The sequence below is a fragment of the Limanda limanda genome, chromosome 1 (assembly GCF_963576545.1).
Source record: "Limanda limanda chromosome 1, fLimLim1.1, whole genome shotgun sequence".
NCBI lineage: Eukaryota > Metazoa > Chordata > Actinopteri > Pleuronectiformes > Pleuronectidae > Limanda > Limanda limanda.
Window position 1 is genome coordinate 17,409,638 of NC_083636.1, and position 15,658 is coordinate 17,425,295.

General features: G+C 41.4%; 2 protein-coding genes and 1 long non-coding RNA gene across 3 annotated transcripts in view; 1 reads left to right on the plus strand and 2 right to left on the minus strand.

The window, feature by feature from the left end:
- LOC133013830 (leptin-B-like) overlaps nucleotides 1-7,718 on the plus strand; it is a 201,311-nt gene extending 193,593 nt beyond the window's left edge. Inside the window, 4 exon segments of the mRNA XM_061081289.1 lie at nucleotides 6,894-6,906; nucleotides 6,954-7,063; nucleotides 7,406-7,476; nucleotides 7,478-7,718. Of these exon segments, the coding sequence (XP_060937272.1) occupies nucleotides 6,894-6,906; nucleotides 6,954-7,063; nucleotides 7,406-7,476; nucleotides 7,478-7,718 (435 nt within the window).
- Nucleotides 7,719-9,908: 2,190 nt separating this feature from the next.
- LOC133014761 (uncharacterized) lies at nucleotides 9,909-14,403 on the minus strand. The gene is made up of 2 exons (XM_061082273.1): nucleotides 13,791-14,403; nucleotides 9,909-10,282 (listed from the first exon to the last, which is right to left on the minus strand). Exons 1-2 carry the CDS (start codon nucleotides 14,401-14,403, stop codon nucleotides 9,909-9,911), a joined length of 987 nt encoding a protein of 328 aa, XP_060938256.1.
- Nucleotides 11,226-11,887, minus strand: LOC133009103 (uncharacterized). Its single transcript, XR_009680525.1, has 3 exons — nucleotides 11,788-11,887; nucleotides 11,575-11,668; nucleotides 11,226-11,483 (listed from the first exon to the last, which is right to left on the minus strand). It is a non-coding gene; the product is annotated as an uncharacterized LOC133009103 (long non-coding RNA).
- Nucleotides 14,404-15,658: the final 1,255 nt, after the last annotated feature.

The window sequence follows — 15,658 nt, forward strand, 5'->3', positions numbered from 1 at the left end:
CTGTTTTCAAGTGAAGGAGGAAACTACTCTCTCAAAAATATGAAATGGACTAGAACAAGCTCCTTTAACTTGTTGTACTGTAGAAGCTGGACATTGTTTTCAATGGCTGCATATGTAAGAACAAAATTCGTATTTGCCCACATTGGGAAACCGGTTTAATTGAGGTTTTAGAAATCCTCATTCTCGTACAGAGCAGCGACAGATGTACTCCCACACCCACACCCATCTCACGCCAGAGGAGCGCAGGTGAACATCTGCACTAAGATTCACCAGAACGCTGCATTTAAGTCGACAAATTCACTGCAGTTTTATCATTTTCATGAGGAAAAGGGTAAACGCCTCAGGTGGGAAGTGTGTGTTCTTCATGAGTGGGAATTCTTAAATTTCTCTGTGGCTTCACAGGGGAAAAAAAACAGGTTTTAGTCCCAACGAAATATTATTTGCAGATTGTTAGGGCAAAACTTGATAAATGTTTTCAATATTTTCAAATTAATCATTAAAGTCTCAGTTTCCCGTCAAACGATATATAGACTCTCAAACATCTCAAACTGCTAAAGTAACAGTGAAAGTGACTCAGCACTTCTTCTGTATTGAAGATCTTCACGACATCAGGGTGTTGTAGTTCAGTTGTGTTGTTCTGATGTAGCAGCACTGACGGCGTCTACATGTTGTGCTTGTTTACTCCATGAATCTTACTTTTGGTTTTCACAGGAACAGGTGTTAAGAAAACAGAAAGATAAATGTTGTGTGTGAGGTCTGTTGGGCACTCAGAGGATGACAAGTGCATTGTGGGTGAAGTGAGTCAAGACAACAGGGTTTATACTGAGGTGTTGACTCTTTACTTTAGAATTAGGGTGGGGAAACAAGATTTCATAAAATTTTTCCTTGGATCTGATGCACTGACGTCTCTTTCTCATTCTGTAGGTGCCGAGGACGTCAGCACGAGGTTGTGACTGTGAACCCTTTTGTCCTTTGTGGGTCTTTTTGCGGTCTGGGCTTGCTGTTCCCAAGGCAATAGCCAGGAAGCCCTTACCCCAAAAAGTATCTGCACTGGATTCTGGCATCTGAGGCGAGACGTTGTCCTTCTGTCTTCCTGATGGAGCAGTGAGTAAGTCTCCTCCGGGGGAGTTTCAGAGTGAGGGCCGTACTCATAGTCGTACTTTGAGGTGCGTTAAGATATAAAAGGATGGGAGGTATAAGGCGTGGCCAAAGTTAGGAGCTTGTTTTTATCAGTTGACATCAGGCAACAATCTGAAAGTTCTACTTAAAAAAACATACTTCTGATAAGATATGGATATAAACTTGTGTCAGTTTAAGATGCAAATGATTGAAGAGATCTTTATTGTCACCGTACAGGTACAATTGTGTGAAGCAAACAGGTCAATACCTGATTTGAGACTATTCATTAGAGATAAAGGGTGAAAAAGAAGCTATACAAATGTTTAAATAGGATAAAAACACATACTGTTCACATACACTATTATTTAACACTACATAGGCAGGGAGTGTCAATAAAGAGCAGAATAATATACATGATCTTTATGGGCAAACTGTGGGAGGCAAAGAGAAATGTAGATTAGTTCCTGGAGCTTTAAAACGGTTCAAGTAGATTCTGGAAAAATTTAATCAAAACGACAGTGAGCTCCTCCTTAAATGTGGAACATTTACTGCACATGTCAAATCCTGCTTTCATCACGTCAGGGGAAACCATGTACTTCTTTCTATATCTGGGCAAAACAGCATTCATAATTAATACATAGATTTATATCATGTTATTTCTTTTAATGAAATCCACCACTTATATGCTATATTTGTGTGTTTGTGTGGACATTTCCTGTGATTTTACGTTATCCCTAATGAGACAGTAAATAAACTGTGTTATTATCATATTTATTGATGGTATATTTGTTAAAATACATGTTTTCTAATGTTATAGAGTGTCAGTCTCAAATATTATGAATGGAATCTCATCGCCAGGCAAAAAGATGCACACACAGCGACCAAATGAGCCGATGGACAGGAAACGTGCGTCTTTGAGCCTTTGACGTTCTCTGTGTTACATAAATCAGATTATTTATACGAAACCCCGTGAGCCTTTACAATGTGGCTTTTGTGCATCAAGACCCGTGGCTCTGCTTCCCGTGCGCTGACGAGGCGTCACTCACACGGAACACGTGACCAAATCGCTCAGTGAGTGTTTGCACGTGTGTGTATGTACTGTACATAGAGTGGGTAAACACAACGAGGAGGATTAAGCATGTGTGTCATGTCCCGCCCTCTTCTCTGATGTTGTAATGTCATGCTGCGTGGTTCCACATGTTCGGTTCTGTCTTGTTTTACATGTTTGTCAGTGTTATGTTGATGAATAAAGATTAAATTCAATTAAGACTGAGCTGTTTTGTCGTCCATCCAAAATATTACAACCATCATCTGGGATCGGCTGCAATTGTTGCAGCACTCTGTGTATCTACATAACTAAGTGTGTGTTATTATTTACTGTTACTGAGTCATAAATGACACTTATACAGACATTGCAATTATAATTTATCACAGATTTTTCTTTTATTGTCTCACAATTTAAGTAAAAGTCCATAAACACAGCGACCACAGCAGCTTATCATAAAATAATCCATTTATTTAGATTTACTTGTTTACATACTGTATATACAAACTAACAAACAACACTGCCAACTACGGCACCCTCTGCCAGCCTGGTGAGCGTCTACAGACCAACACAACCTCTTTGTTTTCCAGTAGACCAGTACCCCCCCCTTGCATCCGCTAATTGACCACACAAATCGCCAGCTGACCTTCAGCTCCGGAGCTGGAGATTCTCGGCTAAATCACGACCGTGGCCCACAAATTTGTGTCGCACATCGCCCTGGGAAATAGGGCAGCGCCTCATCCGTGTCATCAGATACGGACGTGGGTTGGTGGACGCACTTTTGCTCCTCTGCCACTTACTATGGAGTGAATCAAATTGGTGATCACAGGCAAAAGACACAGAAAGGATATTTTAGTTCACTGTAAAATATCTATATATAATCTGCGGCTTTGTGTAATTTGATACAAAATTAAAGCTTTGGACAGAAGAAGTCAATTTATGGTTATTTTGCTTGAAACATTGTACTTTTTGTGATACATTTGTGAAAGTACAAGCACAGAGGATTTATTTCTGTATGGATTTATAATTGGATTCCAGATTCGCCACGAAAACGTAAAACAACACAACATGATTGAACATTTCTTCTATTCAAAGAATAGAAGAAATGTTCAGTAAAAGGGAATAAAACTATTCTGGAAAAACCACTGACGTAGACAACATGACAAAATCAAAGCCCTTAATATTTTCCGAGATTATTCATTTCATATAAAATTCTACAAGGTTTGTCTTGCAGTAGGAGAAAATGAATAAAAAGGGGAAGACTGCCAAACGTTGACGAGACGAATTCAAACACAAATTGACAAACTGGTGCTCTGTTGTATCTCTGGGTGGCTGTAGCCCTCCAGAGGATGTTTGGAGAACTGCAACCTAGGACTCACTACAGCTCCATCACAACGCCTGTTCAAAATAAAAGGTCCAAGTTGGAGACAGAATGTTTTTTTATCTGATTAATTTTCGTAAATTACCAGTTTCATACTGGTAGGCTCCTCCCCATGACGTGTTCACACCAAAGTTACGGTAAAGGGAGTTAAACTTGGACGACGCAATGTCTCATTTGGTAGAACACAAAACAACGGCTGAGGAGTTTGCTTTTCTTGGCTTTCGGTTTTTCCAAAGATCTTTTCTGTGCCTTGATGTTATCGTCGAGTGCTGCTTTCATTCAGTGATAACATGATTCAACTTAATTGACATAAGCCTGCGTCTAAACCTGACTCAACCAGGCATAAGTCCTGTTCCAGTTATTCACGCTGCTGATGGTAGAACTGACAATGCTACTGTTTTTAATTCTAGCCACTGGAAATGACACAAAAACGAGAAACCATACAGAAGTTGTGAAAGATTGGTCATAACGTTCAATAGATGGACAAGCTGCTTCTATTAGAGTCATGGTTAGTGTTGTTTAGTCATGAGTATTCTGCGGTGGCATTCTTCCAAAATCCCGGCATTTAAAAAAGAGTTGTACATGAAAAATTTGGAAATTTTATACGATTTTGATGTTGTTAGGTAACAGTGAAAAGAAAACAAAAACCTGTGGAAACATTTATACTGTATGACAGACTATTAGGGCCATATTAAGAAGAATTTCATAAGATTCCATGAACTAAGTTTATGGGAAAAAAGTCATAGTTCAAAAAGAATAAAGTTGCAAATTAAAGAAGAAAGTAATTTTATAAGAATAAAGAAAAGAACATTTTTGAGTTTCCCTCCCTCTAGATCCAAAGTCTTAATCATCATGTTTTTCGAGAAACTCTGAAACCTCTTGTATTATTCAGATAAACCAATGAAAACCTGACAGATCATTACAAAAGGATAATTTCAGGACATTTCAGTAATTCATTCATTCATGGAGCCACAGAAGTGTGAGTTTTATCCAACTAAAACTATCTTAGTTTAAAAGTTTTCTCAAGTAAAGCCTCAAGTCATCTACCAGACGAGACACCATCTCTACAAAATGTGTTATTTAAGAGATTGTGGTTTATTAACGAACTTCAGACGAATCTGTCTGACGTCTGAACCTCTGGGAGATCCAGGTCTACTGTACAGTTATTTCATTAGTCATTAAACCGCAGTTGTTCTTATCAGACGGGAGTTCAGTTGGTGACGAAAGAACATGAGGGAGCGGGGGTTTGAACGGAGGTGACCGTATTCCACATGTAGCTTACTGGAATCGAACAAAGCAGATATTCCAATAAATGACCACCCATGTTTGCTTAGATTCTCTGTTATATTTACGTCAAAGGAGAAGTATTTCCCCTCTGAGTACGGTTCTTCCTGTGGGAAGGTGAAGAAGGGCGACGTGTTCAGCAGCCGATCTGGATGGACAATCCGCTCTGGCGAATTGCGTTCATTCTTTAATTGAAGTTTCTGGAAGTTTGTGCCACTGGTTGACAGAACAATCACACAGAGTTTCAATTAACACAGAGTTCAATCGGGAGATAGATTCACAACAGAATCAGTAGACGGGAATAGTTCACCAATCAACAACTGGTCAACATCGTTCGCCCACTACCCCGTCAGCAGAGGAATGAGTCAGATTTCCTCAGAAACAATGAAAAAGTTGTTTTGCTGTCTTGAGTTGAACTTTGCCACATGTTTGAATTTTGAATTCATCCTCAACCAAAGAAAAAGGGTCCAGCCATGTCCTGTGGAGAATCACCGGAGAATCACCTCAGACGCGTTCACCACAGCAACAAATTCTACCTCCAGAGGTTGCAACTACAACTGTTAACTGCCGGTAAGGTGTGTGTGTCCCGTCCCGTCGCCCGAAATTAGAGAGAGAGATCATTAAAATATCACTTTGTGTTTTGGGCCGTCTGACAAAGTTCAACATGAGTTGGCTCAAACATAATTCTGTCAGTTTCATTATCTATTCTTTGAACATAGTAAAATAGTTGAAAAGATATTTACACTTTAGAATAGATTTGTCGAAATAGAAAGAAAATGTATAATTTTTAAGCGACAACCTGTGATTATTATGATTATTTATAACTACAAACACATTTATGATGTCAGTTCTATGACAGTTACAACCTATTTTGAAAAGATTCCAATTATAATATATTTATTGTAGCAAAAGTATCTATGTAAAAATATTTACATTTATTCATATTTTTTGTATATTTTTAAATAGTTATTCTAATTAAATAAAGTAATTAAACTGAATAAATGTAAAGCAAGAAATTAAATATAGCGCATATTATTTTAGAAATGCCTTTTAAATTGGCTATTTCTATCTTATCCATGGAGATATGTGGATCTATGTATAATTCAGACTTGATCGAGCCTGATCTGAAGGGTTTGACAGTTTGACTTTGGGTCACTGGTGTTAAAACAGGTTCTACAGGGGAAACACTGATTCAAGAAAACAAAAGAGGAACATTCTTGCTGGTTGGAGCTAAATAGAAGATTTGTAATTTTTCCATACATACAGTCATTACATACATACACACACACTCAGAAGCTTGGTGGTTGGAGCATCAGGCCTTCAGACAAAACCCCTCCGGAAACTACCACCACAGTTTTTACGAACCTGTGGCACCCCATTACTATGTTTGTCGTCTCTAACAGCAATAATAAAATCAGACGGGAAACGGGTTCCACGTTCCAGAGAAGACAACATTTCAAGGCTCTTCATTCCACAAACGTCTCAATGATGAGATCACTGCATTCAAAGGCCGACGTGAAGAAAATCACTGTTAAACATAATGGGCAACAAGATCGGCTTTTATTCTGGTTTTCGAGACGAGGAAATATCAGTTTCCCGAAAGCATTTCACCTATACATGTGTAACACGGCAGTTACACACACGTACTGTAATTCACCATTCTTTTATGATGCGTTTCTATCTTTAGTTTTGGGGTATTAGTGGCTTTGCACTGCATGTTTTGGCCAACTCCAGCTACAGCCTACATACAAATGTGCCAGTACTTAAAGGTCATGATTTACTTCAACAGACACAGCTGTGATGAAATATGAGGGGGAAACAAAAGTGGGAACACAGGATGTGTACGAGTTCCAGACAATCGAGTCAGAAAGATGGGAAGTCTTGTATTTTTGGTTTTTAACGGGTCTCACGTATTTCAAAATAAATGAAAGTGTGCTGACAAGCGGGAGGAGGAGACGGGAGGGGGAAGGGGAAGGGGGGGGACTTGAGTAACAGAGGAGTATTTAAATTGGGGGAAACCTGCAAACAGCCATGTGTCATCTGTCTCGTCATTCTGTGCAACAGGAGCAGCTACAAGGTGAGAATACTCCACCATATTTTCAATTATAGAGGGTTTACATATAGAGAGACCAAAATTGTTTTATAATAACTTTGTTATTTTTGTGTTTTTTAGAATGCACATCCCTCTGACCCTTCTCTGTGCCGCTCTAATGGCAGCTGCTGGTCCCACACAAGTAGCCCCTCGATGAGAGGCTTCATCAGAAACACCATATACGACATCAAGATTATGGTTCAAACAACTCAGGTCCACATCACGTTAGTGAGGAAAAAGGTATGATGCTGTCTGTCCCAGTGCTGTGGGATCTCTGTGTTTTCAGGGAAACGTCTTAGATGTGTATATTTTATTGCCTTTTATCCATAAAGGGATAAAAGATTATTGTTTTTGAATTATTGCTGAAACAAAACTTTATCTTGAACATATCCCGGTGCTTTAATAGTTTAAATAAATATGTAAAAAGTAAGGAGGATGTATTAATAAAGGTTTAAAGGTTTCAAGTTCTTCTTTTGTGTCTTAGCTGTCGGAGTTTCGACTGATAGAAGTCAGCACTCCCTCTATTGATTGACTCTGCAGCATCTGCCACGAGCTGGGACATAGAGCTGCAGAATCCCTTCACCAACCTCGTGAGCCAGGTCCAGACCGACGTCTCCAGCTTGGAGGGACGGGTGCGCGCCCTGTCCCAGATCCTGAACTGCCCTGTCCAGCCCCGACCCAGCGGAGTCACCGCAGACAATCAGTTCGCAGAAAGTCGACTGTACCTGACGCTGACAAAGGTGCAGCTCTACATGGAGATGCTGCTTCTCAAGGAGGACAAGCTGAAGGTCTGCTGAGAATTCACACTCAATACACAGATGTGTGTTTTGCACAGATAGCTCAATGTACTCAATAATGAAATTTGTCTTTGCACATAATTCTTTTTAAAATGTTGTAAATACTATTTTCAGAATAATTCTCAATGTGACGCCGTTCCTCTAGTTGCAAAGGAGCGAGTTCTATGTATAAAATATCTATAAATGTAAACGTACATAAAATTATGTCTTTGTAAATATAAATTTATGTTTAATTTGAGCCTATTTTATTGGCTGCAAAATCTAAGTATGGAAATGAACTAGGGCTGCCGCGATTCGTCGACGTCATCGATTACGTCGACGCTGAAAATGCGTCGACGCGTATAAAATGCGTCGACGCATTTTTTTTAAAAAACGCTGGGCACCAGCCGCGATAGACTATGCGTGCCGCGGCTGGGGCAGCAGTCGCCCCGGCGCACTCCCCTCCACGCAGCCGGAGGCTCGGTGTGCGGCCCGCCTCAAGTTGTTTTTATTTTGGGGGGGGGGGGTCCTCGTCCACGGCGCTTCCGCGTGGGGGGAGGGGGGGGCCGCTAGACTGAGTCCAGAACATGTGGACGTGCTGACATTCTTACATTACAACACGCATGTCTAACTAACGTTTGAGTTTGATTTTGAGCTGGACACCATTGTTTCTTATACTTTAAACTTGTTGCACTTTGTTTAATATGCAGACATAACTTTTTTATTTTGATAAGGGGTTAAATAGAAACTTTGATATCTTTTTGAGTTGCACTGCTGACTTAACTTATATGCCCTCTTTTTTATTTATTTTTATCACGTTGGAGTTGCTAGTTTAAACCTTCAGTTTTGCACTTTAATATTTGAGCCTTTGTTTACATTTTGTTTTGTGCTCCATTATACGATGACATACAGTTTGTTGTTGTCAAAATAAAATTAACTGAAATGAAATGGTCAATTTGATTTTTTTGGAGGAAAATTAGTCGTTTAGATTAATCGACTAATCGATAAAATAGTCGTCCGATTAATCGATAGAAAAATAGTCGTTAGTGGCAGCCCTAAAATGAACATTGATTTAAATGTTATTTGATTTGAAGTGTGTTGTTTGTTTTACTATTTTTCCTTAGGCTCTTTTTTTATTAGAAATACATTAAACTCTGAAATAAAATATTTAGTCACTGTTTGTGATTGTAGATTTGTTTGTTTTTTTCTCCACCAGGTTATGATTTCACTTTGTCTGTTTGTTATCAAGCAGGATTACCAGGGAAACTCACACACACACATTTTTTAGAGTCTGTTAATGATTGGAAAACTATGTCACTTTCTTGTCTTTTATTAGAAAAATTGTGCTAACACTGCAAATATATTTCCGTGATTACAAAAGCCCAAACAATCACATATCATGTTCATTTCTTCATTCATGTTTCTGATGTGTATGCAGCAATAAGGGGAGTGTGCCAATAAGTGAGATCAGTAAGTTTCCTTGGTCTGACCTCAGATCATCAAGACAGATCAAGAAACATGTTGTCATCACTCTCATAGAATCCGTGCATAGACAGATGTTTTACCATAGGACAAATAACAAAGATTAATAAACATGCATAAGCCAGTAGAGTAATATTGCTGCCGTCAGGTATTCAGTATGTTTCTCCTTCTCTTTGACTGTAGAAACAGTTTGACATCACTGGAATACATGTAACTTTTTAAATGAATTTTTAAAAACATATTCAACGGACCCTTAAAACAATTCCTGCACTTAACTCCAGTATATATTTAGCCTTACTTTAATTATTGTAAAGTATTCCTGGCGTTTCTTGCTCTATTCCAAAGAATATTCTTATTTGATCATATTGTTGTGATACCATCAGTCATCCGTGTGTCTACAACTGGTCCAAAATGTTGCCGCCAGACTTCTGACAGGTTCGAGGAAGAGGAACCATATTCTAGCCCTCATCTTCATCTTCCACAAGTTCACCTCAGAATTCAATGAATGGATGGATACTCCTAATAACACAGATATATTATTATTGTAAAGATTAGCATTCTGATGTTTCATAGTACAGGCTCCAGACAACACCTGTTGTGCAAAACAAACATCACATGACAAAAGCTCCACAGAAACATATTAAATACTAGAATCAACAAACAAAAAAGTCAAACAGCTAAAAAACTATCTTTGTTCAAGGTGCAAGATCAAAATTCATCTATTGGAAATCATGAAGCATCTTCCATTTTTGATTTGAGGGGGAGCGTCGGCAGTGACTTCAAGAATCTGTCCAGCGTCGACAGGTAGTCTTGCGGGTGGCACCGCATGTGCGCCGCGTGTGTCGACTCCTTCCACTTCCTGCTCTCCACGGCCACGCCTCTCTTCCTCCAGAGGTCAATAGTGTTTTCCACGGCAACCCAGTCGCAAAGGGCGTCGTTCTCGCTGAAGAAGAAGAGGGCTGGCGTGGTTATCGGGCTGTTGCGGAAAACCTGGATACTGCTGTTGTAAAAGTCTGCTGTTTGGGACTTGAAGAGCCAGAAGTAAAACATGGCTGCGTTTTTGACGAAGCCCTCGAAACGCGGCACCAGAGTCTTGCCGAGGCCTGAACAGCAACGAGAGAGCATATACACAAGAAGAAAAGTGACAAAAAAGCAAATTGCATTGGTGGACCCTATGTATATGTATATATATGTGTTGTGAGGTCACAGTGACCTTTGACCTTCAAAATCGAATTAGTGAAAGCTTGGACCAAATTATAAAACCTTCCCTCAAGGCGTATTAGAGATATCATGTTCACAAGGCAAAAACATATTTACATTATGTGCAGATTACAATTTCAGAATTTGGAAAGTATGTTGAATAATATTCATTACTTCTAAAGACAGATAGAAAATATAGAAAGATACTACACTTTAAAATCTTGATTTAAAGCCTTAAAAAAACGAAATGAATATATAAACATGCACCCTGTTTGGAGCACTAGACGAAAAGCAGTATTATTGTCACAGTGAACCTCTACGGACAGGCCTAATCCCCTGCTGTAACCAACTGTTTCCATGATGTTACCTCGGCGTTCGCCAGTGAAGACAAGGTGGGTCTATCGGCGTTTGCGGACCTTAAGGGGGATTTGGAGAACAAAGGAGAGAGCCGCGGGGGGCTCGCTGAGCCTCGCGGACCGATCGCGACGTGTGATCTAATTAGCATATGAATCGGAGTCCAGCCGCTGGCTAGAACCTCTCTCTACTCACCATTGGAGGAAACCACAGACCCTTGAAACTAATGTCACTCGTGATTGGTTGGTAGAAGTGTTGCTATTGGTCACCTTATGGGTCATTGCAGTGCACACGTGGGGTCACAGCATTCCGCACGTGGGGTAAGCCCCTCCCACACAATATTTATAATAAAAATGTATATATTAATATTTATTATTATTTATAAGTAAGCCTTTACCAAAAGCACTGCAGTTAATTAAAACTAAACATTCATGTGATGCTTGATGTTATAGGTGAACATATTGTACAGGGAACAAATGTGAACAAGGTATATGTGGAGTGAAAGCTTTATTTACATACAGCAAAAATATTGTACAAAAACTAAGATGAGGCTTGAAATGTTTCTCTGCAGCCTCTGGGTCATGACTTCTTTGTGGGACTCTGTCTGAATCTTCTCCAGTGTGTAGACGTCTGTGGTGTGTAGCTGTGAGATCAGTGTAGCTTCCAGTCTTATATGAAGTGTGGGACACAGGTCGGTGCGCTCCTGGCTGTGGAAGGATGGATCCATGTCATCTGTCCCGCTTCAATCAGCTGTAAACACATTCAGTAAAATTAGCACAGTTCAATTACAACATACACCTTTACATGTAACTGGAAAATGATTTAATGAATATAACCTTACCCTCTTTCTTCTCCGACAACTCCTCAATGCTGATGTAAGGTCTGGTCGGATCATACTGGCTCATAGTGTGTCTTACTACGTCATGGACAGGCAGCTGGAAAACAACACATGTAACATGACTTTATTATTAATAAACGGAAATAGCCGCGCTGCATCACCGTTGGAAGATCCACAGCAAAAAAACACCAAAACAATTCATAAACAGTTACTTACATTCAATGGCTTAATTTTCTGCACTTCAAATCCGGACTTTCAGCGACTCAGCCTAACGCCTCTTTGTTTGTGTGTGTGTGTGTGTGTGGGGGGGGGGGGCTGAGGCTGTGAAAACATACAGAAAAAAGTCACGTTGATGAAAAAACTTAACGAGAACAAACTGTTACATCTAAGTAATTCATACATATATACACATGCACTAGATCTGCTCCAGCACTCGATGCTGTATTCGTATTTTAGCAACTTTCTCGCTATCCCAAAGAGTGGCGGACATGCTTTCAGATGTACCAGTTAGCTTAGTGGTTAGCATGGCGTCTCTAGCTCACCGTAACTCAGGGACTGTGCATCCGTCTTCTCCGCCTCGACTCGTCCACACCGGGCCCGCGGCTCTGCCTCCACACGCACTCATCTTCTCCTCCAGGGAACAGCGTCGTGTCGACTTCAGCAAGTTATTTACCCCGGAGACAGAGTCACTCGTACGGGACAAGCTAAACACGACCCGCTTCCTGTCTGCGGGACACTCGACGCTGCTGCACGGCGTTTACGAGGCTCTGATTGGACGAGTCCATCAGCTGATGACGCGAGCGGGTGACGTGAGCAGCGGTTACTTCATGGGATAAGTATTTGACTGAGGCCAGGTTTATTTTTTGTGGTGTTTAGTAAATTTACACACATGATTCACTCATGCTGTTCTGTGTTCGTAACCTTATAGTTGAATGCACTTATCGTAAGTCGCTTTGGATAAAAGTGTTGACTGTTTTAATGGAATACTGAGAAAGTTTAATAACAACAATTAGACAATTGAAGTTCAAATTATGAAGGAATTTAAGCTCTATATTGTGTCTCCTTTATATTTAAAATAATAATCAAACTGAGTGGAGATGTATGTTGTATCCAAACAGCCGGCTGCTGTGTTTTGTCACTGTGCAGTCAATGGGGGATTAAATATTACACTGAAAAAATAAATCATTAAATCAATGAATGTTTCATAGCAATTTTGAAAGTAGTGGTGAAAAGGTACCATTTATAATTCATGGAACAGCTTAGTTTGCCATTGACATGTGAATTTGATACCAGTATTTTGGGAGGACAGATATTTTTATGGAAAGCCAGTAGAAGTTTGGAGCTTACAGGACACAGATGATCATACCCAGCATCATTTATTTGCTGGTAGAGGTGTGGTTTACACTTCCTCTGTGCATTTAACCAGCACAATTGAAAAAGTGACTGTAATCATGCCACTCTGTACAGTTGTTGAGATTTAGGATTGGATGACAATAAAAATTTGAAATAAAGTGCATTGTTTCATTTCTTTTGACTGCATTGACCTTTGTTCGTGGTATACAATATAATTCATTATAGCACACTTACTTACTTAAGAACAATTTAAAATTTCAGGTTTTATATTTATTTTAAGCCTGGTTTACTCAGCCAGATAGTTTGTTGGTGCCTCTTACACATTGGTGTTATCTGCTCTCAGGGAAACTGATTTGCATTTGTGAAGCTCAGAGCATTGTCATTTGCATGTGAAAGCGTCCTCTAGGAGTTGGAGCAGGGGGGGTCAAATCTCAACAGCTCACAGGCTTGACAACTGCAGGAACCCTGAGCGTTTCCTTTGCTGCCTGCAGATACGTGTGAAAGTCGTTAACCGAAGGATGTGCCAACACTTCTCTGCGACACAGATTGACACAAACGCTTCTTTTCATGCAGTGGAGCCTGCAGAAAGACAGTGGCTTCAAAAAAGATGTTCATTTTATTATTGGTTAATGTTTCTTATCTATCTCTGAAATAATATTGAGGTCCAATGTGAATTGATGTTTGCAGCCAATGTCCTGCGGCAGGTTGCGTTAGGAACAAGCTGCCACGAAGAATTCCTGCAGCCTGGAGAAACTGGGCCAGTTGCCAAGTTGCTGCCTGATAAGTTATTTAAAGGTGTGACATACAACTTTGACAGGATTGCAACCTGAGCCCTGGTGGACGTGCAGTTGTTCACTCTCACTCACCTATCGCCATGTGCTCCAGGGTGCCGACCACCAAGCTGTCGTAGATGTGCCCTATCACCCTCTGGGCCAGGCCTGCGTGCTGTTTCGTCCCCTGAGCGATTTGGGCGAGTACCTGGGTGAAAGTGTAGCCACCGATGGAGGCCGAGTGGACCAGCACCTCCCTCCCCGACAACTGAGGCTCCTGCAAAACCTGCAACACCTCCGATCCGTAGTCGAGGCCCCATCGAGGCCAGAGGAAGTGCATGACACTGCTCTGCACCACGAGGACGTCGAAGCCACGGGTCAGGTAGAGGTCCCTGTACTTGGCCACCGCCACCGGCCGGGCACCGAGCCAGGGGAAGAAAAGAAGAAGCGGACGGGCATGTGCCTTGCCGTGTGGGGGGGCGGTCGTGTGCGAGGGTGAATCAGAGAGCAGCGGGGAGGAGGGGGAGTTTGCAGAGGGGGAGTCGCTGAGGGGCAGAGTGGAGGGTGACCGAGCGGGGGGGCTCTGAGACTCTTTGGTCAGACACAGCGTTACCTGGTCACCTGCCTCTGGAAATGCAGCGTGATAATAAGTGATGTTGTTCCTGATCCTACGGGTCATGAACTTCCCTCCGCTGTCTTGTTCAGGCATCGTGTCATCAGTCCAGAGAAAACTGCAGTAAAAGACAAAAAGTTTGATTTAGACAGAGAAATAAAATAATTTAAAGTGTTTAAAAAAGGCAAATGTCAAGCGTCTTTCCATCTGGAAACCTGCTGAACCGGATCAGTTGCAGCAACAATCGCACGTGGATACAGTGAACGCTTATAAGCGGTGTTAACGTGTCCAACGAGCAGCTTTCACAAGACCCCGTTCTGACCAAACGTTTAGCCGTGAGCCAGTTATCAGATAAGAAGATAAAACCTTGTTGCTGCCGTAGAGCTACTCAAACCAGACAAAGCAAATGTGTGCTCTGTATGCAAACACAGCGTTTTCCGATTCTCTGCCAGAACAAAAGCCTGTCGTGAGTCCTGAGCACGTGGTCGTGTTTGAAAAGCTGCTTCAGGTATTTGGTTTCAGAACATGACACCTAAATAAAAGGAGCCAAAGAACCACCTGAACCTGTAGAGCCTAAAGACCGGCAAATCGGTGTTGGGGGTGAGGTCCTGAGTGACCATCAAACAATAGGTTGTAAATACTTGAGGCCTACAAGGCCCAGCTGAAACCAGTTCAACCAGTTTCAGTCTTAAGTCACACCTTCTCTAGACAGCCTGGAGCCTCGCCTTGGTGGGGAAAGCATCTCCTGAACCCCCACTATGCCCCCCCCTCCAGCAGGGCCTGGTGGGGAGATGTTGCAGGCCGCTCTGCAAAAACCCAAATGAGACTCTGAAACGCCCACTGAGGTCGAATCCCCGCCCACTAAGGTCGGGACCCTGACATCTAATTGGCTGAGGGCAACACTGACCCTTGACCCCTCCTCCAGGGGGGCAGGTACCTCCCAGGTAGAACAAAACCCCTGTGCTCCCAGAAATCTGCCTCTTTTCCACGCTGCTCAAGTTGTTTTTTGACCTCAAGAGGTCTAACCACACGACTCAGTAACTAAGGAGGCGATTAGACGTTTGTTTAATATCATTTTATTTGAAGTCGTTTCATTTTCTTCTTTTATCTCAGTCAAAGTTTTATCTTGATAGGACCTTTCCTGTTTTAACTTGAAAGATCAAAACAGGAAGTGCCCCGCTGGACGGACTCCGACACTTCTATAGACTTTCCTTTTTCCAACGATCCACAAACGGCTTCCACAAAGCCGTTCCCTGCAGAAGCGCGACGTTCATCCCGCTGAGGAGTATGAGACAATCCACTCCGTTCCTGTAAAGCAGCACGGTCTCTGCTGTTACAGAAGAAAGACGAA

Excerpts from the sequence above, each read along its gene's own strand:
- LOC133014761 (XM_061082273.1), bottom strand. The coding sequence starts at position 14,403 with ATGCCTGAACAAGACAGCGGAGGGAAGTTCATGACCCGTAGGATCAGG. Across the intron at positions 10,283-13,790 it reads CCTGGAGCACATGGCGATAG|GCCTCGGCAAGACTCTGGTG; the intron begins GTGAGTGAGAGT and ends GTTGCTGTTCAG.